The sequence below is a fragment of the Polistes dominula genome, unplaced genomic scaffold (assembly GCF_049000335.1).
Source record: "Polistes dominula isolate Pdom_NZ unplaced genomic scaffold, Pdom_raw_medaka contig_16, whole genome shotgun sequence".
NCBI classification, from domain to species: Eukaryota; Metazoa; Arthropoda; class Insecta; order Hymenoptera; family Vespidae; genus Polistes; species Polistes dominula.
This window is the reverse complement of record NW_028301040.1, coordinates 1,816,623-1,843,765: the sequence shown is the minus strand read 5'-3', so window position 1 is coordinate 1,843,765 and position 27,143 is coordinate 1,816,623. Positions and strand designations below refer to the sequence as shown.

Sequence of the window (27,143 nt, the reverse complement as noted above, 5' to 3'; positions counted from 1 at the left end):
TTTTTGTGCTTTACTTGTTACTTTTTAAATTACAATTCGCTTTTATTTTAAAGAACGTTATCTTACACATTCAAGAAGTTTTTTAAGACGAAAATTTTAGAAGTTCGCCAGTTTCAAGCAGTCTGTCATCTTCCAAAACGTGTCCTGTGAAACCTGTACACTTCTTAGATCATCATCCTTGCTGTGGTTCTGTCATCTTCCAAAACGTGTCCTGTGAAACCTGTACACTTCTTAGATCATCATCTTTGCTGTGGTTCTTGCATCTGAAGAAATCATCTTGACTATAATATCTGAGTCTGAGAAAATCATCTTTGGTGTGACATGTGAGTCTGATCCATATAACATCAACTCCTTCTTCTAGATTTCTAGGCTTCTAGACTAGAAAATCACCGTGTTCAAGGCTCAGTCCTCGCCTTGCTAGGTTGCCTACAAGTTCCCTTGTGGTACCCTCTTTTAAAAATCATTTTACGCAAGGCTTAGTCAACCCGCTAACTTGTAAGTCACACCTGCAAGCTCCCTTGAATACATTCTAGAAGTCTTCTTCCTCATTAAGTTTCAGAAATAATTACATTTTTTTTTTAGCCTAACGTTTATCAACTGAGTGAGCAGAAATTTTACCTGATCTCAAACGTACTACATTGGAAATGTGTTGATAAGATTAAAACGCTAATAATTAAAATTCTGAAGACTGTACTAATAAGCGCAATAACGTCACTCAATTTACCCATCAAAGTATTAAATGGAAACTCATTCTTTACATTTGATTAATAACATATACATATATATATATATATATATATATATATAAATTAATTAGCTAAAACGATGCCCAAAGAGTAATAAAACAAAGATGCTTAATAAGCGAATTATCAGTCAATTTTTGTTTAGCAAGCAAATGAACGAGAGAGAGAGTATAAGTGATCCCACTGATACCCGGTTAGGGGTGGAGAACGAAGAGGCAAATGCTGACGTGACGATAAATAAATTTCTCTCTTGTTACTAGTGTAGTAGGCTATATATGCGTGGCACAGGATATTCCATTTTAATCAATTTGCTCGAGTATTATCAGAATTATTAAATGCAAATTAGGTAATGATTGCATCAAGATAATGATCTTCCTGTTACCTATAACATGACCTCTTTTAAATGATTTGATACAATTAATAATTTTAATGATACATCCGTAGATTCATCAGAATATTTTACGTCGGGCAATATGATAATGCCATTTATGACAATTACTAATAAAAAATATTTAAATTGAAATTAAGTGATGGGATGTATAAAATAAGATGAATTACAATATTGTAGCGATACTATAACCTTTCCGGATACGGTTCGTTTTATTGAGTTGGATGGAAAGAACGAAAGGGAAAAACAACAACACTTTCATCGGCTCTAACTGATTCTACAAGCTGTTTTATTCGCACGCGATCAAGGAACAAGCTAAAACATGTTACGCTAAGCTAGACACGCGCGCGAGCGAGCGAGCAAGCAAGCGCGTGCCAGTAAACGAGAAAGTAATGTGCGCTGATATATACGTCCTATTTTCAAGCAGTCTACTCGGTAAGTAAAAAGAATCTGTATTCAACGTCGTCAGTGACGACGACGACGACGACGACGACGACGACGACGACAACGACGACAACGACGACGACAACGACGACAACGACGACAACGAGTGTGCTCGTAATACGGCACGTAAAGTGGCTCTGCCCTAGAGAGTAAGCGGAGCATGCTGGAGAAAGGAGAGTAGGTACACGAAAGGTCGAGGGCAATGAACTCTTTCCGGGGTTTTAGCTGGTGAGTAGGAAGAGAAGATGGAGGATTCAAGTGAGAGAGAGAATGAGAAAGAGAAAGAGAAAGAGAAAGAGAGCAAAAGGCTGGCAGTCGACGTGGTTCGAGTTGGCGGGCAGGGTCTTGAGGGTTATGTTTGGGTGCTGTCACGGGACATCCCGTTTTATCGCGCCTCAGGCTCTCACGTTGCCCTAGGTCACGGTGCCACGAGAACGGAAGGATTTTCTCCCCTAAGGGCAGGCACACAGTGAGAAAGCGAGAAAGCTGCGAAAAGAGGGAAGGAGAGGTCTATCCGAGAGTAGAACGTCCACATCGGTTGGTGGTGTGCCATGGGTAAAGGGTAGGGGCAAAGAGACCCCTGTCTCGCTTGGCGAGACGCCCGCCTTCCTTCGATGCTATCAACCTCGACCACAAACACGGATTCACGGCCACTTTGGGGGCTTTCACGGAGTTTCTCAAGCTCACTACTACCACCCCTCTATTATCGATCCGAAATGAAAGGAAGGAGCGATTCGTTTAAGTGGTTTATGCTCTTGCATCAAAGAGACCTGCAGTTATCCTCCTGGATTGCTGCCCTTTTTTCTATCTTTTTTTTTTTTTCTTTACTTTCACCGGTTTCTTTTTTTTCTTTTTTTTTTTTTATTAAAGAAAAAAAAACTAGAGTATCATAGGAATGGTATTTTGTGATCATTTCTAACAATGAAATGAAAGGAATTCAAAATTAGTTAGTCCAGTATTTCAAATGGTCGATCTTTTGTAAATACATTCAATATTAATGGGCTTAAAGCTCATCAATTGCAAACCAATACAATGAATGCATTCATATTCAACAGACATTAGGTTATTCAATGAACATATGCTTTCCTTTTTGTCGCTTATGAATTAATACCCAATTGATGCGATATAACGTTTCGAGCGTATTCAGTGTTTAGATCGATCGTCGCTAAATCAATCTACCTCTGGCATGTCCGGTTGTAGGATGTAACGACGAAATTCATCTTCTTTGGTTATTCGTTGATGGGATTATTGTCGTAATTCAATAACTGTTTATCGAATAGTAACAAGTAACAATTATGGTTCTGTTAAATAATTTGTTTTATACTGTTTGGAAAATTTTACAATGCTGTTTGATAAAAATGCAGTAACAATAAAAATAAAATTGAAGTATTTGTAATAATTAATAAATAATTAATGAATCGAAATTATCGAATAAGAATTAAATGTAAGACTCAATATGCACTATATTCGATTTAAGTGACTATATTAGATTATATTATGCAAAATCATATATTTTTTTAGTCTCCCGGAGTAGTGCCATTTTATGGAGATTCTAGTGCCGGTTTTCGGCCGGCAGCTGGTTTCGGTAATACAGTATGGCATCAGGGAGTTGGTCCTGTGGGTGCAGTCGCAGTTGAAACCACGCCAGCTGCATGGCCACCTCAACAATTTATTCAACAAATTCCTGCTCCTAATCAATTAGAAGAATTAAGATATCACACTCAGTACAGCACCGCAACGCCTTATCATCCTCAACCAGGTACGTAAATGAAATATTTTAAGGTCATTGTCTAAAAATAAGTATGAATATATTTTCATGAATTAATTCAAATTGTCATTGCAGTCGCGTATCAACAGCAAACTTTTATAACTACTGATCAATCGGCATTTCAACGAGCCGGGACAACAGGACAATATACAATCACGGGGCAACCTTCACCCTTAACACCCGTGGCACCGCAAACGGCAGCTTCGACACCTCAGAGGCCATTAAATGGCCAATTTATGGATCCTGCTTCGGCACCAACGCAACCCGTTGGTTACGAAAGACAGGATTATGTTAACGGTTACCAGCAGCAGGTAAGGATTGCTAGTGAAATTTATTTTTTGTGCCAATGTTTTATGCAAAGGCCGAATTTTTATAATATATTTGAAGACGAAGCTTAATATTCGTTGCTAAAATACATATCAAATACAGTGATACGTGCAAAACATGTATTAAAAAAATTAAGATAAATTATTTTTATTTTTGTTTTCATTATAACGTGTACATGATAATAATACTTTAATCGTATCATTGATTTAATAACACATGTATTACATAGCAAAGAAGAGTAAGCGTCTCTTCTTGCGGATGATAAAGCTGCAATCGATTTTAAGTTACAGATCGAATGATCCTCTTTTCAGGATGTGACAATGGCACCACCACCTTCGACAACTCCAACAAGTCGTTGTAGCTCTGTACATATGGATACCCAACAAGCGCAACAACCGCCACAGCAGCAACAACAACCACCTCCTACGGACACTGTAAAAGGATTTGCCACAATTGCTGCAAATAATGTGTCGGGAAACGAGATGCCTGGGTATCCACTTCAACCGGGCCCACAGAGCTTACACAACTCTAACGGATATCCAGGCTACGTGGAAATGGGCCAACAACAGCTACAAAATCAGTGGCAATCGCAAGTTGCTCAACAACATCAACATCAACAACAACAACAACAACAACAGCAACAACAACAACAACAGCAACAACACCAACAACAACAACAACAGCAGCATCAACAACAACAACAGCAGCATCAACAACAACAACAGCAGCAGCATCAACAACAACAACAACAACAGCAGCATCAACAACAACAACAACAACAACAACAACAACAACAACAACAACAACAACAACAGCAGCATCAGCAACAACAACAACAACAACAGCAGCATCAACAACAACAGCATTTGCAACGGCAACATGCTATGTCGGATACTAGTCAAAGACATATATGGACTGATACTAGTACAAGTTCCAAAATCAGTGGTGTAAATAATAGTAACATGACGTGGTCTGATTCTACTCTTCAACACCATCAACAGCAGAAGTCTTCAAAGCAGCAACTTCAGCAGCAGAGTATGCAAACTACTATGAAGCAGCAAAATGAGCAACAGACGATGCAGCTTCAAGGGCAGCAAGAATTATCAAGACCAGGAAGTCATATGAGTTGGGAAAATGGTAGCGTAAAAGATCCTCAAACTCCTCAATCGTGGTCTGACAATACCGAGAATCAACAACAACAGTCTCAGCAACAAACTCAGGGAAGTTGGTCGCAACAAAGTCCTAAATTAAGAGATACTCAAAACCCTAGATTAACGCCATCTTCTCAAAAACAACATCAGGGATGGCCACAACATTCTCCAAAATTATCAGATCATCAGCAAAATCCGTCCCAACAAAGTTCAAGAGTAACGCCTTCTGGTCAACATACGTGGCAACAAAGTAGTCCTGAAATGCAAACGCAACAGGTTACTGGTCAACAAAATACAGGATTAATCATATCTTCTCAACAAATACAACAGCAGCAATGGTCGCAACAAACTAAACTTGAACAAAATCCAAGACTGACCCCATCTAATCAAATGACATGGCCAGATACACCAACTAGTCAACCCAACTGGTCGCCAAACAGCATGAAAAGTGAATCCAGTCAGCAACCTCAACAACAATGGCCAGATTCTCAACCTAGTCCAAGGAGAACACCTGGCCACCAATCTACCACATGGCAAAATCAACCATCCCAAGAAACTAAAATGGATAATCATATGGCATGGTCCCCATCTCCAGTTAATGAAAATCAACCTACATGGGGTCAGCATACGACAAAACAAGATATACAAAATTCCGGAGAAAGAATCATGTGGCAACAAAATACAGATAATAGTAAGAACAATGGATATTCAGATAATCAAGATAACCACGAAAATAATGTATATGCTCAATCGAATCGAGTGAATCTTAATAGTCGACTTAAGTCAATGATTTTGAGCAAGCAACAACAACATCAACAGCAGCAGCATCAACAGCAGCATCAACAACAGCAGCAACAACAACAACAGCAGCAGCAACAACAACAACAACAACAACAACAACAACAACAACAACAGCAGCAGCAGCAACAACAGCAGCAGCAGCAGCAACAACAGCAGCAGCAACAACAACAACAACATCAGCAGCAGCAGCAACAACAACATCAGCAGCAGCATCTACATCAGCAGCATCAACAACAACATCAGCACCATCAACAACAACAACAGCAGCACCAACAACAACAACAGCAGCACCAACAACAACAGCAGCACCAACAACAACAACAGCAGCAGCAATTGCAACAACAACAACAGCAATTGCAACAACAGCAACAACAACAACAGCAGCAGCAACAACAGCAGCAGCAACAACAGCAGCAGCAACAACAACAACTGCAACAGCAGCAACAACAATTGCAACAACAGCAGCAGCAGCAACAACAATTACAACAACAACAGCAGCAGCAGCAATTGCAACACCAGCAAATGCAGCAGCAACATCAAGTGAATCATCAAGAGCAACAACATCTTCATATGCACCGTCAAATGCAAGGGCAGCATAATATTAACAACATCATTGGATCGAATGGAGAATATGTTGGGGATGATAGGTTACGTGAATCACAGGAAAATTCGGAAAAGATGCAAGACAAGTCAACGGATCAATACCTCAATCAATCGACAATCATGTCAATGGCGCCATCTAATGAAAATTTGACCGGTAATTTTTTATTATACAGCCACCACCCTCGGGTCGATAGTTTGCCCGAAGGTGGTGGCTTATTAGAATGGACAGGAGGTGGAACCAATTTAAGTAATCATAACGTACTAACAGAAACCGGCGTGACTGCTATAGAAAATTTAATGAAATTCACGACAGAGAATAAAATAGTTCTTGACAAACCTTCTGATGAACAGCAACATATGCAAGAACAAGACCAGGAACAGGTATGGAAAGACCAGAATAAGCATCATGATAATCCTACCATAGAAGATAAGACGTTTCAACAACAGTGCGTTGAAAAAGAAACTCCAAGACTCGAAGAGGTACAAGAAGACACGGGTACAACTGAGAAAGCGAGAGACAACAACCTTGAATTTATACAGACCGCGGATACTTCCGTAGTGGTTGAAAATGAACAAAGATCCGTTGAAATGGAGGTAGACCAGCCATCCACGAAAGAGGAAGATAGTTCGGAGGTAAAGTACGCTTCAGATCAAACCATCAAGCAGGAAAACATAGGAGAATACAATTGCGCCATACCCGAAAACATTGAATCCTGCAATGTTTCTAGAGGAGAAGACCATACTACGCTGCCTGTAAAAGCTGAACCAGATCAAACATCGCATGATGCTTCGGAATATAAATTTAGAGGCGACGGTGGTCCCGCCAAAGTATCACCGAGTACTGGTTCGTGGTGCTGTCGGAGGGGTGGTACTGAACAACCTACGCCGGAACATCTACGCGAAGGTTGTTGCCAAGGTCTTCAAACGAGGGATGAAATATTAGCAGATTCTCAACAGAAATCAGACTCTGATATAAAGAATGAAGGACCTAATAGTCCAAGAAGTGGCAACGCATCATCGACTACTAAATTGCAAGATCATTTGGACAAACTGAAGAACAATGTTAGGACCGAGGTACCGGACTGCAACTGCTTTCCTGCCGATAAATGTGAGTTGCTATTGCGTATTCAATACGACACTAACATTGAGAGAACACACTAACAATGAATATTTGCACACGAACGAATAATTATAATCGTAAAAAAAGTACTGATAATTACGGCCAAAATACATCGATTATGCGCTGTGTTCAGAGATCCAGAGAGAAGTGTGTACATACCTAACCCAAATTCCTTCTCAAGGATATAACATACATGGCATAAATGTTTCCGCTTCTGTTGCTTGCTTTCGTTGAAACGTCGGTTTCGTAAATAAAATGAGGTTCAACTACAAGGTCCGCCTGAACCCGGCTCATACTACACTCATCTCGGAGCGGCTGCAAGTCTGTCTGATCTTCGGAACGATCTTGAAAGAAGAACTGGGCTAAAGGGAAATGCAATAAGGTTCGAGAAGGTCGTCTATACTGGGAAGGAAGGCAAGACCACTCAAGGCTGTCCAATGGCTAAATGGGTAAGTCAACTTGAATGATATTTTGTGTTGTTAATAAGAGATCTATGATATTAGTTTACTATTACAAATCGACCTAAATTATACTGTGGTGATGGGATTATAATATCAGTGATTCACTAGATAATACGACGATCTGGCATCGACGAGAAGATCCTTTCTATAGTGAAACATCGACAAGGTCATAAATGTGCTACAGCGTGGATCGTTGTAGCAATGGTTGCTTGGGAAGGTGTTCCAACCCATGAGGCTGATCGAATTTACTCCCTTTTGAGTCACAAATTAAATCGTTTTGGTCTTCCGACGACCAGAAGATGTGGTACTAATGAACCGAGAACCTGTGCTTGTCAAGGACTCGATCCTGATACCTGTGGAGCGAGCTTTTCTTTCGGATGTTCTTGGTCTATGTATTATAATGGTTGTAAATATGCAAGAAGCAAAACTGTACGAAAATTTCGATTATCCGTTCGATCTGAGGTAAGATAATTTAATAAAAGCTGTCCTTTTTTTGGGTACACATGATATCAATGATTTTTATTCAGGAGCAAGAAGTTGAAGAGAGGATGCACGTTTTGGCTACACTTTTGTCACCCTTATATTTGAGTCTTGCACCGGAAGCATTTAATAATCAAACGCAATTCGAACGAGAAGCAAGCGAGTGTCGGTTAGGATTTAAACCTGGTAGACCTTTTTCTGGTGTAACAGCTTGCATCGATTTCTGTGCTCATTCTCATCGAGACCTCCATAATATGAACAACGGATGCACTGTGGTATGTCAAGCGCGGTTGTAATGTTTTCTATTTTAGCTCTAATACGCTTATCTAAAATGAACTAAATTTATAGGTAGTAAGTCTTACAAAACATCGAACATTGGCGAAACCTGAAGATGAACAGCTACATGTACTTCCTCTATACATCATGGATGATACAGACGAATTTGGTTCAAAAGAAGGACAAGAAGAGAAAGTTCGTTCCGGGGCCTTAGAAGTTTTAAATAAGTAAGTAACTTTCGTTGCATTAAGGGTATAGATAATGAACGGTAGAATTATTTAAAAAAATGATCATCTTAACAGATATCCCTGTGAGGTCAGAGTTCGATCTGTTCCTCTTCAACCTTGTCGTCGGCATGGGAAGAAAAGGAAAGACGAGGAACCTGATACTGCAGCTAATAAAAAAGAAATACAAAGGCACACTAATACGTCCGATAAAATAATAGAAGCTAGTCGTGCAGTAAATCATCACGATTTGTCCAGAACTCCAGCAAGAGATACACAATTATCTTTAGAAATGGCTTCAATGTTCGAAGGTATGGATGCGCAATTACAAAGTTCTCAGGTGTCGTCAACTGTCCTCGATAGTCCAGTATCTATGTATCAAGGTTGGGGTTATCAGAGTGACCAACAATGGAGCCGAAATGGTTGGTTGGATCAAAGAAAAAATAATTGGTTAAATCCTTGGGGAGAATATGCCTTTGGTGGTTTAGAAAGAGATACTAAAGTAGATCCTGATAGCACAAGTCTGGATGACATCAGACCACGAAGTACAGTTTCGCAAGAAGATCATAGACCAGGTTCAAGAAATTTACCAAATTCCACAATGGATTCGCCAAGAGGTACTTACAGTCATTCGCCAAGAGGTCATCCTATTTCTCCAAGAAGTTCTCATCCTTGTACACCCGGTGAAGCAACTTATGCCATGTCACCAAGAGGATGTCCATCAACGCCACAGGATCCAAGAATGGCTTCCCCAAGAAGTTCCGGATATCCCACAACACCCGACGGTAGTTACAATCATGCATCTTCTACGAGAAGCTATCAACATATTTTTGATGCCAGACAAAATAACGCGTCTCCAAGAGCAGGATACTTTCATTCACCAACTCATTTAGATGTTATGCAAAAAAATTTACAATCACGAATTCATCAGTCACAAACGAATGCTAATAACATTCGTCATGTTGGACAAAATACCATGGACAATCAAACTAGAATGAGACAAGATGCTAGTCAACAAAAATACTCTGGTGCATTGCCACAGACTTATTTAGAATCACAGAATACTACAAGATTTATGTTACCAAAATCACAAGCCGAGCCATCCTTTTCATCGAGAGTACAAAGTCATTATCTTTCGCAATCCGTTCAACTAGGAAGAAATGCTACATATCAAAATCAACATACCGATTCTAATTTAGGAGACGTTTTTCCTGGATATAGTGGTACTTCCTGTATGGATGGTAATAGTCACAAATCACTTGGTGCTACGAATCCAGATTTCCTCCTTCAAGGTTCTTTAAATCTTCCATCTATTCCTGATCAGCAAAGTGATGTACAAGGACTTTTGAGTTCAAGCGATCAAAAAAGGTATTTCGGTCGTTTGCAAAGACAACCGGATTTAAAAACTCCAGCAACACCTCAATTCCCAACCGTATCTTCGGAACAAGGAGGTTATGGAAGCAGTTGGAATATGTTTAATTTATGGTCTTCCGAATCTTCCAAACCGATGGAGCATCAAACCCTCTTTAACGAGCATCAAAATATGGCGGAGAAAATAAATCATCAAACGGCTCATCAGAAAAATCCAACTTGGCCTGAAAGATTACCAAATACTGATCAATCAAAACAAACTTGTTGGGAAACGCAAACTGAACCATCTCCTTTCCGTATACCCAAAGGAAGGCCACCTTCGAGAACAACATCAAATCAACATCTGTCAACTGATAATAATGCTTATCCAAACACATTTGCAAGAACATTTTTGAAGCCACAGGAACCAACAAGAAATAATACTTTTGCTGACAGTTTAAGCAATGGCGTACAAACATGCGTACCAAATCAGAACCATCAGAAACGAACAGATTGGCACGATGATAAAATAAGAGAAGGGTTTCACGATGGAAGACAAGAGATCGTTAATTCGAATACAAGTTCACTGGCTTGGGCAGAAGAAATGAAACAAGTTCAAGATTTGCATGCTATGTCGAGTTTGGGTCATCCTCACGCATTTCCACAGTACGGTTATCCTACATATCCAGTTTTTGATAAACCGTACCCAAATACTTGGGAAGGTTATAATTATCATCAACCTTATCATCCACAAGCTCCGCAATATCCTCCGCAATTTTATCAACAACCTAAAAGGGATGCCTGCTTCCATTCTCCGCAATATCCGTATCAAAGTATACCACCATATCAGAGTTTAAATGCAGGTTGGCCAAGATGGGAAACCTCTCGTTGGGATATTTATGGACCTCCACCTTACTTCCCGGTACTGCCCGAGCCACCACCTAAAGCTGAACCGCTTGGCGAGGTAGCCGATTATTCCGACAACGAGGAGTGCTTCAAAGATCCGCAAATGGGAGGAGTTGCTATAGCTTTAGGTCATGGTAGTGTTTTATTCGAATGTGCAAAACACGAGATGCACGCAACAACGGCCTTGAAGAAACCCAATCGTCTTAATCCGACTAGGATCAGTTTAGTATTTTATCAACATCGTAATTTAAACAGACCGAGACACGGTTGGGACGAATGGGAAGAGAAAATGAGATTGAGAAAATTAGGTGTTGTAACGACAACTACTACCAGCACGTCGAATACATCACCATTGGTATCTACAGCAGTTACTAGTCCAGCAGCTAGTTCAGCGAGTAACGAGAAACTACCACCACTTCCTCATATATCTACAGTACCAAATTCACAATTTATGATGAGATCACCAACTTATACCACCATGACTTGGACAACACTTTTTCCGATGCATCCGTGTATGATAACAGGTCCGTATCAAGAAGGAGGAGCAATTGGATGAGCCATCAGCGGTAGGTACGATTCCAATCGGCCGTGATTGCGAATCGTACCGGGATTTGAACGAATAATTTAACAAAATCCGGATACAGCGAAGAAATTAGGAGGGATCATTTGTTCGTACAGCCATATTGATGAGGTGTGCCTGACCGGCATTAAAAATAGGAACGATCCATACAGAGTTGAACCGAACGAAAGCGATAGATACCGTATGAGAGATAGAGAGAGAGAGAGAGAGAGAGAGAGAGAGAAAGGAGGGCGGAGAGAGAAATAAGTATAGAGTGACGAAATGAAAGATCTGCCAAGCAAGAACATGAATCGGTATCAACTCATTTCCAAAACCCGTTTTAGACTTACATATAAAATACATTATTTTTTTGTTCCCTGTGTAAAAGATACCTTATAACGGGAAGACTTTAAAATTAATTAATTAATTAAAAAAAAAAAAAAAAAAAAAAAAGAGCGAGAATCTTTCAAATATATATTTTAGGGCGCATTATTCTAATAATATTGGAGTTAGTTCTTTATCGAAGGAGAAACAAAACAAAAAAAAAAACCAATTGCACTGCCATTTTTCTATCATACGTTTTGTGCGCGATACAAAAAAAAAAAAAAAGAAGAAACACGAAAAATAAAAAAAAACAAAAAATGAAGAAAAGGGGGTAAATAATAATAACGAAAGAACAGAAAAAAAAAACAGAAAAAAAATAAAACAAAAAAAAAACAAACAAAAAATGAAGAAAAGGGGGTAAATAATAATAACGAAAGAACAGAAAAAAAGTAGATGCTGACGAACGACAATTATAAGGGCGTCCATTGCGTGATCTCCCCACCTTTTTTTGGGGCTTCCTTTTTTTATACGAAACTTTTGTTAGACTCACGGGTAAGATTATTACGTGTTAAAAGAAACAAATGAAATAATCATTAAAAATAACGCGCGCACGAGACGGATGATGATAGTTTATGAAAAAGGCAAGTGAGACATGTGTAGATAAAAGATGTAAAGAGAGTGTTTTAGACAGAGAGAGAGAGAGAGAGAGAGAGAGTAAAAAAAAAAGAGAAAAAGAAAGATACATGGGATATATCCAGTAAGATTATCGAAATAGGAAAATATTCGAAAAAGTTTTAATTGTCATAATTTAACAAAATGTAGGGACGAACAAAATGAAAGTTATGAATGTGTAATAATATCGCAAATGCGAGAATTGTGAACTCGAAACGCGTTTTTAAAATAATAACGATTAAACTTGATGATTTAAGGGGGATATACCTTTAGAGGTTCGAACAAAACGCTTTTTTTACGCTTTTTTTTTGGAAAACTTGCTTTATATTTTTTGACGAATAATCTTTAGTTCAAAATATACATGTTTGGAGTTAATACAGTTGGATGTAAAAATATTGTGATACAACCGAGTCATAACCAATCTACGTGATGTCCAAAAAAAAAAAGGTGGTTTGCGGTGAGTAAAGAATCTCTTTACTGGATCATCTGCAATAAACAAAATCAATGCAAATACCTTGTATAGATGTGTCTTAACAAATTGAACGATCAACTTTTCCAAAATATTAGTTTTTAACAAAATGGCGCACTTTTGAAACAAGAATTAATACAGTTGGATGTAAAAATATTGTGATACAACCGAGTCATAACCAATCTACGTGATTTCCAAAAAAAAAAAGGGTGGTTTGCGGTGAGTAAAGAATCTCTTTACTGGATCATCTGAAATAAACAAAATCAATGCAAATACCTTGTATAGATGTGTCTTAACAAATTGAACGATCAACTTTTCCAAAATATTAGTTTTTAACAAAATGGCGCACTTTTGAAAAAAAAGTTCTGTTTTTTTCATCAAAAAAAAAAAAACGCCTATTTATCGGCTTAAAAAAAAAATATATATATTAATTAAAAATAAAAAAACCGATCGTTCAATCTGTTCTCTATTATGCTTTTAATAACTGATTAAAATTTGAAAGCAATCGGTTAATCCGTTCGTGAGATTTCTTACTCACCGATTTTGAAAATGTAGTTTCGAGAAAAACTAGGAGATGGAACTAGGATAGGAAAAACAGGAGATAAATTAAAGAAAGAATTACATATTATTTCTTTCGTCTACAATATCTCCATAAGTAAAGGTCACATCTTTATGAAATTTTGATAGAATACTTTCGAAATGATATACTTTTAGAAAATGCAACAAAAAAAAAGAAAAAATCGATTTTTTTTTTTTTTCAAAATGTATATCCCCCATTAAGGTGCTCGGACTTTGATACGATAGATCTTAAGAATAAAATCAGAAATAAAGGTAAAGAAAAAAGAACGAAAAGAAAAAAAAATACAAAATACGAATAAAAATAAAGCAAAAAAAACAAAAAAACAAAAGGGTAAAAAGTATTTAGTATATTCGACTGTACACGCTTGAAATAAAAAAAAAAAAGAGAAAAAAAGAACAAAAACAATAAGAAAAAGACAAAAACAAAAACAAAAACAAAAACAAAAAAAAACACACACACAAAAAAGATAACGCGTTTTTCTGTGCGAACAAACGAAAAAGGATCATCGTCAAATAGGTTTCGTATTGGTAATATAGCATCGCGTAATTTTTCTTACCTAGTCCAAGCCTAGAGAAAGTGAGTATGAAACAATAAAATAATAATAAATAAAATCCAATTATCACGCGAGTTCGTGACAAATTTTAAAGCATTCTTTTTCATGAACGAAAATGACGAAAACAAAAAAAAAACAAAAAATAATGAAAACAGTAAACTATTACTATTAATAATATACATTTTTTGAAACGTTCCATTTTCGCGCATGATTATCCGACTAATTATTTTACATATTTACGATCGATGCCACGTGTTCCAATTGATATGACCTATACTCGTCCAGTGAAACGTTTCGGAATATTAAAACAATCCGTACATATACATACATACACACACATATACAGGGTTGGGCAATAACTATTAACACCACAGATATCTTCGAAACTATAAGGTTCACAGAAATATTTGCTGAAATAAAATTGCACAGTACGAAAAGCGATCCATCCGATAGCGATAATAGTTTTTTTTGCAGGTGGAGGTACTTTGGACATTTGAAGGTCACCTCCATTTTTTCAAATGGATCGTTATGTTTTTGTTTCTGTATCATGATAGAGGAGCTTAAAACGAGTTCAACGACCTATCACATAAGGTCATTGAAGGTCATAGAAAGTACATAAAAGCGAACATACCGATCCATTTGAAAAAATGGAGGTGACCTTCAAATGTCCAAAGTACCTCTACCTGCAAAAAAACTATTATCCCTATCGGATGGCCCTTTTCGTACTGTGCAATTTTATTTCAGCAAATATTTCTGTGAACCTTATAGTTTCGAAGATATCTGTGGTGCTAATAGTTATTGCCCAACCCTGTATATAATATATATATATATATATGAAAATGAAGAAAATACAAAAAAGTAGGCTTAATATCTTAGTTATGAACAATATTTTTCGTGAAAGCCATAAGAGAGAGAGAGAAAGAGAGAGAGAGAGAGAGAGAGAGAGAGAGAGAGAGAGAGATTGCACAATAATTGTATACTATCATCATCAATATACCACCATTGCTAAGTATTTTTCCAGAAGTGTTCGTGTTACACACAACACATATACACATATATGCACATTTACAGAAATACATATATGCACTTATATAAATGCATCATTGAAAGAGAGAGAGAAAGAAAGAAAGAGAGAGAGAGAGAGAGAGAGAGAGAGAGAGAGAGAAAGAAAAACAGAAAGTTAGAAGAAAATGAAAAAGAAAATGTTGCTACACGTACAACACGCATACACAAACACGAAAGAAATGATCTCAAGTCTTAAAATAACTAATTAAACGATAAATATTCTCCGTTTTTCTCTTTATAGCCCTTTGTAAATTGCGCTTGTTATTATTCTATACATATATTCATATTTATTTGTATGCACGCGTTTGCACCTGTAGCTGTTCATTAATTAAGTCGTGAGAAAAATGTGGGAAATAGTTTGATTAGAGAAAAGGCGCGCGGGATTATTAAAAATACTAACCAATCGTCCTTCGGGTCGGCTGAGTACAAAGCATTTTTTCCTAACAATCATTTAATACGATAATGACATGCAGATATGGCGTTATCAAATCTTTGATAATTTACGTTGGTTTTTATTTTTTAGGTTGTTTTTCTTCTCTTGTTTTTCTTTTCTCTTAGTTTTTGTGATTTTTTTTGGTGATTTTTTTTGTGATTTTTTGACATTTCCTTTCAAACCTTGACTATTCCGATTGCAATATTTTTTTTTTTTTTTTTGCGTCCAAGAACCCTCTGACGTAAATTTTATATAGAAAAATATCGGTATTTGTAATATTATCTATTAATTCCTCCTTCCCTCTCAACAATTGTCTTGTCCCTCCTTCTCTTTTTAACACATTAAGCGCCGGTACCATTTTTACGCGAGTTTCTTCTTATGTTTATCGTTTGAGAAATTTTGCTAAACTTCTTTATTGACTTGTATGAATAATAATTTACACGTTAATTAATATTATTTATGAAAATAACAAAACACTAATGGTATGGTTTGAAAACAATTAAAAATATTTTCTTGTCAAAATTTCTTTTTCCAAACTATTCTTTCAAATCTGACATTTTTTCTATGTTCTTACACGCTTAATGTGTTATAATAGTGTATACGAAATAAAAGTCGTAAGTTACATTTGTTACATTTATCTAAAGATAATTTTAACTTTTTTATTTGATTTCCGTGTTTTTTTTTTTTTTAATTTTATTTTATTTTGTAGTTTATTTTATTATCATTTCTAATCAAAATTTGCTGGTAAGCAATAATTTAGTTCCCCTCAAAAAAAAATAAAAAAAAATAAATAAATAAATAAAGTATTAGTTATAGTTCGGCCTTTATAAATATTAGGCGACTGTGTTAGTAGCGATTTCAAAATGCCCATGTCTCCTAATAGAAATTTATAATCATTTGACTGCTTTATTTTTAGCGAATAAGATTATATATTAATAATATTACATATGCAAGCTAAGATATTGTGTTTACGAGCGTGTAAGTGTATGAAAGAATGAGCGAAAGACAGAAAGCGAGAAAGAGAGAGAGAGAGAAAGAGAGAGTGAGTGAGAGAGAGTGAGAGAGATGATGAGTGGATGAATCTGAATAAGAGAAAGAAAGAGAAACAGGGCTAAAGAGCGAATGATCACATCGGTGTTTACGCAAAAATTATTGTGTGTCGCAAAATTTTACTTATTTATTTATTAATCATTGTCGTCGCGAATTCTCTGCTCGATAATGCATAAAGAAGTTTGCGTAACAATTTTAGATTACTAATTACCTGCAAACGATATTTACAATAATTATAAATAATAATAATAGTAATAATAATAATAATAATAATAAATTTTATTATATATGGATATATATAATTATATAATACTATTAATATATAATTATATATAAATATATATTATTATTAATAAAAATAATAATAATAATAATAATAACAATAAAAAACATAATAATCATAATTGATAACTTATTCATTAGTAAATAATAATATAATAAAAAAAAAAAATAATAATAATAATGATGATAATAATAATGATAATAATAATAATATTAATAATATTAATAATAATAATAATCATCATAATCATAATCATAATAATTTTAATAATTTTAATAATAATAATCATAATAATTTTAATAATATTAATAATAATAATCATAATAGGGACGCGCGTCGATCACTTGAAGGGAAAACAGCGTGCGTGGGTGTAGTGTGAGAAAATATAGTTTGAATAAGTGTAACGGTGATTAATAAAGGGGAAAAATAGAGGAAAGTGAGGTGGAAAAAAGGGCTTAATGGAAAGAGATAATAGGAGTGGAAATTGGTTAGAAGTAGAGGTGAAAAAGGAGTGAAGTATAAAAGGTAGTGGGAGGTTAGAGTGAGTATAGTAAAAGAAGGAATAATAATCATAATAATCATAATAATTTTAATAATATTAATAATAATAATAATAATAATAATAATAATAAGAAGAAGAATAATGGTAAACAAATACAAAAAAAAATATACAAAAAGTAACAATAATTGAAACTTACTTGATAGTGAAAAGATTTCTGAATTAACCAACATAAATAAGAAAACCTGTTCATACTTGATTGGGGAGGGGGAAAGAAAGCCGCCCCTCACCCCCCCCCTCCCTATGAGTGGAATAAACAAATTGGATAAACCGAGTCATCAATAAGAACACAATATTATATAAATAACAATAATGTATGATGTAAGAACGTCCTGATCTGTTAGAAAACGTAAGACCGTGTTGTGAGAAAAAGCGTAAGACAAAAAAAAAAAAAAGAGTAAAAAAAAAAAAAGAAAAAAGAAAATTAAGTAGATATTCATAGGAGAGTCAAAATTGAAATGAAAAGGGTAAGCAAAATGGAGATTTGGAAAAATCTACCCCACGCTCGCGTTGGAGTATTATAAGAATCATTAATATATTTATCGTTCAAAATAATAACGCATATTATAATAATTATATAAACGATCGAAAATTAATAATAATAATAATCATAATAATAATAATAATAATAATCATTAGTAACATAATATAATTTAATCTATTATTTATTATCTAAGTTTTTTTTCTTTTTTTTTTTTTCTCGAAAAAGTATAAAAAAAAAAAGAATTACAAAGTTGAACGAAAAACTTTAACAACAATCAAGTGCATTATCATCGCATTACCATTTTTCACAATTAACTTGAATTGTCTCGTCTTTCTTTATCTTTCTTTTTTATTTTATTTTGTTTTCTTCTTCCTTTCTGTTGTTGTTGTTGTGTTGTTTTCTTTTTTTTTTTAATTTAACGATTATTATATAGTCTTTCAAATAAATAAACTGTTATTGTCGCACGCTGATTTAAAAGAAAAGAAAAGACATAGGGGGGTGGGGGGTGAAAAAAAAGACAAACAAAAACAAAAAGATGAATATGAAAAAGTACACATATATATATTTATGTGTATATATATATATATATATATATATAATAACAATTATATAGCCGATATCTTCACAAACACAGGAAGTGCATCGCGTCTGACTTTTGGACCTTCTTCATCCTTTTTAATCTTTGTCACCAATGTATTTTCGTAAATAAGAGAGAAGAATATTTAAAACGCAAAGACGCACTAAATAATAATAATAGTAATAATAATAATAATAATAATAATAATAATAATAATAATAATAATAATAATAATAATAATAATAATAATAATAAAGAGTTTAAGAGATCGTGTATACGTGATATACTCGTGTGTGTTGTAATAATGAATGCCGCGAGTACTTTTCACTCTTAACTCTAGTTGAACTATATTATATTTTGCTACCGTTTATAAACGTCAAATGTTATAGTAGAGAGAAAGAGAGAGAGAGAGAGAGAGAGAGAACGAGAGAGAAAGAGATAGAGAAAATAAAAATACAGTGAAGAGAAATAAAATAAAATAATAAACCCTTTATCTTGAGATTACAATGCATATCATAAAAAAGAAAAAAAAAAACGTTGCATGAGACGCAAAGAATGAAAATAAGAATTTAGGAACAGAGAGGGTGATTATAGGGGTTTGGTTGGGCGAGTTATGGGAAGGTGTTGGGTGTGGAGTGTGTTTTTCTATTGCGAGAACAAAACTAAAGATTTAAAACAAAATAGATAATATGAAAGAGAGATAGGAGGAGCTCACATAACATAAAAACTTTGTAAAATCTTTGTAAAACATTTCTTGGAAAGCTTGTAGTCTTTCCAAAAAGGTTTCTTAAAAAATCTTTCTACAAGGTGAAAATGTCCGCGTTTATAGAAACTTGCAAAAGATTACTAAAAAAATCTTTTTGCAAGATTTCTGCAAGGTTTCATAGAAATATTTTGTAAACATTTTCATTGCTCTATCAGTAAAATATTTATTTTAGAAGTGTTTTAAAAATATTTTTGTAAAATCTTTTTTTTTTTTGAGAATCTTTTTTCACAATATTTTAGAATGATGCCAGTAAGTTTTATGAAAGATTTTTTTTTTTGGAAATATTTAACGAAAACTTTCGCTGAAAGATTTCAAAACCTCTTTCGTGTTATGTGGGAGATTGAAAAATATTTTCAGCATGAAACCCGGTATGAATCGTGCAATGGGGTGATAGATTAATTACACACACGCACACACGTACATATACAAAGAAACAAAGAAGAAGAAAAAAAAAGAAAAAAAAGTAAATGAAGAATAAAAAAAAAAGGACAAAGAAAGCAAGAAAATAATTATCGTAATAACATGGATGCTCGCAAAGTCACGATGCACGTTCCTTCTCGGTATTCGGCGCCGAGTTTTTTTTAAACAAAATAATCCTACGAAAATTTGTCGTACAAAATATATATATATATATATTTCCTTTTGTAAGAATTTCGATTTTCGTTCCAAATGATATATATATATGTGGGATTCGTGAAAAAAAATTGGACCGCGACTCGAATCACGGAATCTTTCGCATTCTTCAATTGATCTATCTAGGGCCCAACGACCAATCCTTCTCACGAATGCCCAATAAGTTTGGCATGGAGGCGTTCGTCCCACATTCCACCTCCCTTTTAACAACATTCAACTCCGAATGTTATGCCACCCAACTTTTATCTTCTCTTTTTGTGGCGTCCTTCGCCACCAACTTCAACTTTCGTGTTCTTTGTCTTAACTCATCAACTTTCAACTTCGTCTTTTGTTATCAACTTTCGTCTTTAATTTTTTTCTCACAAAGATGAGAAATTGTGGAACGTGTTACGAAGCAGACCCTCCATCCCAGAGGGGCCCCCATGTGTAAGATTTGTGAAAAAAATTGGACCGGGATTCGAACTCGTTTGGCATGGAGTCGCTCGTCCCACATATATGTATATATATATTGTTTTTAGGTTTTTTATTTTTTTTTTTTTTTAACATAAGGACCGAACACAGTGGATCCGTAAAACGAGAGCACAATTATTGACACTTCTTTTAAAAACTATAACAATGAAATATTTAATCTTTGCTTCGTATAATAATCTGTAATTTATCTCGATGAATATTTTATAATAGGTCTTTCAAAAACTTCCAAAACGCTCAGGCAGTCTTGCAGTATATGAATGTAAAACAAAGATGACAAAAGAAAACGTAATTAAAATATGACGAATGAATAAAACGTGATGGTAGGACACGAGGAACGTATTAAATTAGCTATAAAATAATAATTAATCGTTCCTTTGATCCTCGTGCCTACGATAGAGTACGCCCTTGCATTTATTTCAATTATTTATTTCTCTATTTACAAAAAGAGGCTTCGAATAATTTGTATTTTTTGTAATTGTTTATTTTTTATTATGATCAACGTGTGTGTGTGTATATACATATATCTATCTTTTTTTATCTCTATCAAATTTCCCTGTCACAGTGTTTGTTATTTTTATTCTCCGAAACGACTTGACCGATTTATATGAAATTTTTGTGTGTACATTCGTTAGGTATGAGAATAGTTTTTCGTATATTTTTTATATCCCTGAGTGATAAGGGTGACCCACCATAATTATTTTTTCCTTTAAATGGATATTAAGAAAAAAAGAGAACAAAAAAAAGACAAATGATATGTGCGTATATTCAGACAATGTAAAATTATATGATGTGAAGTAAGTGGTGATCTTATGTTACCGCTCATGCGCAGTTGGTTCGATATTAAGAAAAAAAGAGAAAAAGAAGACAAATGTTATGTGCGTAGATTCAGATCTATCTATATATTTATTAGCCACAACAACGCGTGGCCGGGGCACCCCTAGTATCTCTATATATATATATATATATATATTTTTAAACAAAAAAAAAAACAGCTATGATGTAACAATTATATTGGATAAATTATGTGAAAGAAATGTTTTTTCTTTTGTTTTTGTTTGTTTGTTTGTTTGTTTGTTTGTTTGTTCTTCAATTATGAAACTAACAAAGAGAGATGTCTTATAATCTAATTTCATATTAAAATATTTTGTCGTTTTATAAAGTGAAATCTCCTCTTACATTTTGAAGACTTCCAAATGGTGTAAATGTATAAACAAACAAAAATAAAAGTTAACTTTATCGTCCTGTCGTGACGCGCAAACGTTGCGATGTAACAGCTGCTTCCACCTGTTACAGGTTTTACACACAAAAGAAAAATAATATTTGCACACACACATATTTATACACAACGTGTATACATACTCACATGCGTTTTTACATAGAAGAAAAAACTAACAAACACACACATATAAAAATGGATATACATGTGTACACACACGTAAAAATTAAGAAAAAAAAAAAAAATTAAAAATAAAATATGAAAAGAAAAAAAGAAAAAGAGGAAACGTTTTCCTTAAAAGAATTGCAAAGTTAATTCTTTATAGTAAAATGAAAACTTGAAATTGAAATGCGACGATGCCAAAATAGTATTAAAGGTAATAATTAGAGATTAAAAATATTTGTAATAATAAACGTATAAAGTATATAAGAAAGTCACGATGAATTGTTTAACATACACATACACGTCGCATTCGTACGCAAACACATGTAACAATAAAAATTAAAATGGAAACGATGAGAGGGTGATGTTGCGAATCATTTAAACATTATTAAAGAGATTAAAAAAAAAAAAAAAAGATAAAAAAAAAGTTAATATTTGTTGGAAGGAACTTTTCAAATGCGCGAGTAGGGGGGAAAAGAAAATAGAAAAAGAACAAAAAAAGAAAAGTTGATAAATGTATTTTATCTTCCAATGCCAAAAAGAAGCCACTTTGTTTTTTACGAAAAAATCTTACGAAAAAAGTCCTAACAAAAAAAAAAGAAAAAAAAAAAAAGAAGAAAAAACTAAAAAACATGCGAAGTTATAAGAGGAATGAGAAATTTTTGCGATAGTTTGTAGAGAAAACGTATGTAAGTGTAATAGCGAAACAGAAAAAGGGGAAAATGAAAAAAAAAAAAAAAAAGAAGAAGAAAACTCGATGTATATGTCTCGTAAAATAAAATAACAAATATTCATTAAAAAGAAAAGAAAAAAAAAAAAAAAGGAAAAGAAAGAAAAATGTAAAAAAACAAATTAAAAAAACCCGAGAAATTAAATTAAAAAAAAAAAAAAAAAAAAAAAAAGAAATTAAAGACACACACACTTGTTCGCCTTATGATGAAGAAAAGCAAAATAATACAATAGAAGAAGAAGAAGAAGAACGAATGAGAATTAAAAAAGAAAGAAAAAGAAAACAATATTTGTAGTTTACAGTATAAAACAGAGTTTGAAAAGATAAATAAACAATAGTATAATAAAATATGGACACACGTCAGTGTTGCATTGTCCAAATACCTGAGATGCAAAAATTGTGAGATATATGTTTGTTTGAACGAATATAATAAAAGGAAAATAAAAAAAAAAAAAAAAAAAAATAAAAAAACACGAAAAAGAAAATAAATGAAAAAAAAAAAAAAATATGCAAATATAAATGAATTGTAAAAAGGGAAGGTATTTCTAATTAGCAAAATGTACTGTTTGAAACTCACCATTTTTGCATTTGGGTATTATATTTAAAGAGGATTAAAATAAAAAAAGAATTTAAAAAAAAAAAAAATACAAATTAAAAAAGGGAGGTAAAAAAAAATGAAGATTATTCCCTGTGTGTCAGCCACAGGGCATTACACATAAAATGTTATGTATACACCAATTATATATGTACATATATTTTTGGACAAAACGAATAAAAGATTAAAATCGCGAAGAGAAATTTTAAATCGAAATTAAACTTTTTCTTTTCGGCGTGAGAAAAGCGATGGTAGACTTTTGACAGACCACGCCCGTTCGTATTATAATCGATCCTTGAATTCGTCGTAACTTGAAATAAATATATAAATAAATAAATAAATGATAATTCTTCATTTAATTGTAAAAAAAAAAAAAAAAAAAAAAAATAAAATAAAATGAATGAATGATTCAATCGATACATCGTAATTGTTTATCGATCGATCGTCTTCGAATAATCTTCCCTCAATTAGGATTCATGGATCGATCGAAGTAAAATGCGAGCACTCTTTCTATAAATATATATAAATATATATATATATATATTTTTTGTTTGTTCGTTTGTTTGTTTTAAAACGTGAGAAATGAAAATAATATAAAGATACAAATAATTAAATGAAATCTTATTAAATGTTGAGTCTGTCAGGTGGTTGACCGCGCTAACGCGCCGAAATCAAATGTATTTATAAATATTTATTTATGCGAGATAAAAAAAAATGGAAAGAAAAAAAATCTAATATATTGAATGACGTGTACGTAAATAATCGTAAGTTAAGCTGTAATTTTTCTAATAAAAAAAAAGAAAAAAAAAGAAAATGAATAAATAAATAAATAAATAAATAAATGAATAAATAAATAAATATACAAAATAATTTTTTGATGCGTTCCATTCGCCAAAACGATAGGCCAAAACGAAAATCGATGCGAAAGGAACTCCGAAGCAATTAAAAGAAAGACTCTATTCAATGATAAAATAAACAAATAATAAAAATAAAAAATAATAATGAATAATAATAATAATAATAAATAATAATAATAATAATAATAATAATAATAATAATAATATTTAATAAATAATAATAGTAATAATAATATTAATAATAATAATAATAATAATAAATATAATAATGAGATAATGATAGTAGTAACGAGTAATGGTAATGATAATGATAATGATAATGATAATGATAATGATAATGATAATGATATTGACACGGGAAAAAATTTTAAAGCTTTCGTTCCGTAATATTGTTGGAAAATAAAAACTGTGAAAACTACGCAAGTGAAGAAGAGAGTTAAAGAAAAAAAAAAAAAAAAGCTTATAATTAGTCTGCTTAGATTATAGCTACAAGTAATAAATATAAGTTATATAAATTAAGCTAAAATTATTATTAAGGATGATTATTATTGAGATAAGAGTAGATTTAGGTGAGATTATATTATAAGCCAGTTGTAATTGTCCTTTGTGAATATACATAAGGCAGAAATGAAAAATACAAGAAACTTTTATGAGTAAAAAAAGTGTCTAACTTTTTTTTTTTTTTATAAATTTATTCGAATACCTCGTACGCCATAGTCTTTAAAAGAAAAGACTTTTTTTTTTGCATTTATTGCAATTGATTTGTAATCACAATATTATTTTATATCGCTATTAGTACTTGTGTCGTATAATAATTAAATAAAATCAAATTATTATCGCATTGTTGAAAACTAAACGATAAGATTCTATGCAACAAACTTTTTTACCAAATTAAAATGGTTGTATACATTATATAATATATATTATATATAATATATATATATATATATCTCTTATTATTCTTGTGGAAAATAATTGGTTCGTATACAGCATTTGCCTAGAGTTAAAATTATTAAAGTCTATAAGGAATATAATTGATTAATAAACCATTATTTTTTTTCTTATCTAATAACAAGAGTTTCCTAAAGATGCTTAAAAAAAAAAAAAAAAAAATAATAAAACATTATACAAGACTATTTAAAATTTGTCAATCATATATGTACAACGAGATATCTGACATATTAAACTTACAAATAATTATTATTCAAATATACTCATCTTTTTTGATAATAAAATTGACGTTATTTCAAGAGCTTTCCTTCGTTTGATTAATAACATTTCTCGTTGTTAAAAAAAAATTCTATTTGAAGAAAGTAATTTTCTTTTTCATAAAACATGCTAATAATATTACTGTCTTAGCCAACCGACAGGTATTATTATGTAATAAGTAGAATCTGAAACGTACAATGATTAAATAAAAATGAAGTACGTATGTCAAAATTATCTTTCATGTATATGAATATAAATTACCTTTCTACATTTCGAAGTCGGACTTCCATTGGCTCAAAATAATCGTTTGTAAAAACGAACCGACATGAGGTTGATAAACTTTTCATTTATGTCTTATTTAGAATGCTTCGATCTTTTTTTTTTTTTTGAAGGTAATTATATTAATGTCAAAAATGTCAATGAAAAAATATATATTAAAAATATTCGAAGAAATTTAATTGCTAACTGACCTACTAGTGCTACCACCGATGGAACCACGATGAATAGGAGCTTCAGTTTTAATGATAACACCTTGTGCGATACCATAGTGTTCGTAAACATCTTTACCAGATACGAAAGTATTGACATTCGACGTTGTTTGCTTTGATTTCATTGATGACATTTTTTCCGTTGGACGTGATGGCAAAACATCTGGAGGTAATGTAGTATTACTGACACTTTGTAAAGCATTTAAACTTTGCATCACTAAATGAGATGCAATTGGCATTGACAATGGATTCGTTGTTTGTACAATTGTTAATTTTTCTTTTTGTTCGGTCGATTGTACATCCTTTTGAATATCTGACGATGTCAAAGAGGTAGGTGACTCTGATACTCTTTTAACAAAATCATTTGTAGCTTTGTCAACGATAGACGAGACCCTTTGAATTGTACCTTTAACAATTTTGTTATCAATTAAGGGCGATCTCTCTGATTGAGTTGTTGTTAATGCACTGACAGATTGACTTCTTTTCGTTGATTCGTTTAACTTTGTTTCACTCGTACGTGTTGAAGTCTCCGAATAAGGCGTTGTCTTTGCACGATGCTTTCTCGTTGGAGTTTGAGGAATTTCAACGTGAGCTTTCCCATTGACAGCACTGTTTCTAGGTATTGAATAGGTTCTTTCTACAGTGACGTCAATTGATGAACCATTGCTACCGTGATTTCCACTAGTTGTTGGCACAGAACTGTCCCTTGAAGTAGTACCGTTGTCTTTTTGAGAATCGTCAATGATTTGATCATTAATATTGGCCGATGAAGATATTGTATTATCAATAGTCGTATTATTTTTTAATCCCATCTTATTTCCATTGATAACTTGTCCAGTATTTAGTTCTAAAGGCTCAGTGTTTTGTTCTTCTTTCTTGATCATTGCTAAGCTGGGGTCGCCATTAGGAAAACTAGCAAATCTAGCAACGGTTTCTCGTTCTTCAGCAACTTGTGGAGCAAATGGTATCTTCCTTTCAACGGGTTTAACCGATGAACGCCTTTTTGTTACCATATCTGTTCGTCTCTTTCTTCTTTTAATCTCAGACGTTTCTTTCTTTGGTGGATGCATTTCTGGAAAATGTCTACCTCTCATAGAAACTGGTTCCTTATCCTCTAACTCTTGTACATCTATGCATTCATTAATGTCTGATTCGTCCTCTTCATTCTCTTCTACGATAGCACTAGCTTCTATCCATTCCCTGATACGGTCTTTCTTTTTAGCTCGATCAACGGTCGTTTCTATTCCATATGTAGTCAGCGTATGTAGGAGTTGATTTTTTTCTTCCAAAGAACTGTGAAAACTGTACATTGATGGACAGAGTTCATCTCTTTCATCGGCACCACCTGAAATAAGTAGGACAAGTT

At 33.3% G+C, this 27,143-nt stretch overlaps 2 protein-coding genes across 14 annotated transcripts in view; one reads left to right on the top strand and one right to left on the bottom strand.

Annotated features, from left to right (window-relative positions):
* Tet (tet methylcytosine dioxygenase-like) overlaps positions 1–23,620 on the top strand; it is a 95,121-nt gene extending 71,501 nt beyond the window's left edge. For all 10 annotated transcript variants that reach the window (XM_089174627.1, XM_089174630.1, XM_089174633.1 and 7 more), the window contains 8 exons: positions 3,097–3,334; positions 3,419–3,654; positions 3,982–7,333; positions 7,619–7,794; positions 7,915–8,268; positions 8,334–8,561; positions 8,635–8,789; positions 8,865–23,620. In XM_089174627.1, the coding sequence (XP_089030753.1) occupies positions 3,097–3,334; positions 3,419–3,654; positions 3,982–7,333; positions 7,619–7,794; positions 7,915–8,268; positions 8,334–8,561; positions 8,635–8,789; positions 8,865–11,598 (7,473 nt within the window). In that variant the 3' untranslated portion in view covers positions 11,599–23,620. The remainder of the gene's footprint in view (positions 1–3,096; positions 3,335–3,418; positions 3,655–3,981; positions 7,334–7,618; positions 7,795–7,914; positions 8,269–8,333; positions 8,562–8,634; positions 8,790–8,864) is intronic.
* The window catches only part of LOC107067202 (uncharacterized), a 166,464-nt gene continuing 160,899 nt past the window's right edge, over positions 21,579–27,143 (bottom strand). For 2 of the 4 annotated variants that reach the window (XR_016177311.1, XR_001475833.2), the window contains 3 exons: positions 25,760–27,122; positions 25,551–25,662; positions 21,579–25,474 (listed from right to left, as the gene is read on the bottom strand). Coding sequence is in view for 2 of the 4 variants with exons in the window: in XM_089174641.1 (XP_089030767.1) it covers positions 25,644–25,662; positions 25,760–27,122 (1,382 nt within the window). In the remaining 2 variants the exon portion in view is untranslated. Of the gene's footprint in view, positions 27,123–27,143 lie in introns of all 4 variants that reach the window. The other 2 variants (XM_089174641.1, XM_015322497.2) reach the window with 2 other exon arrangements.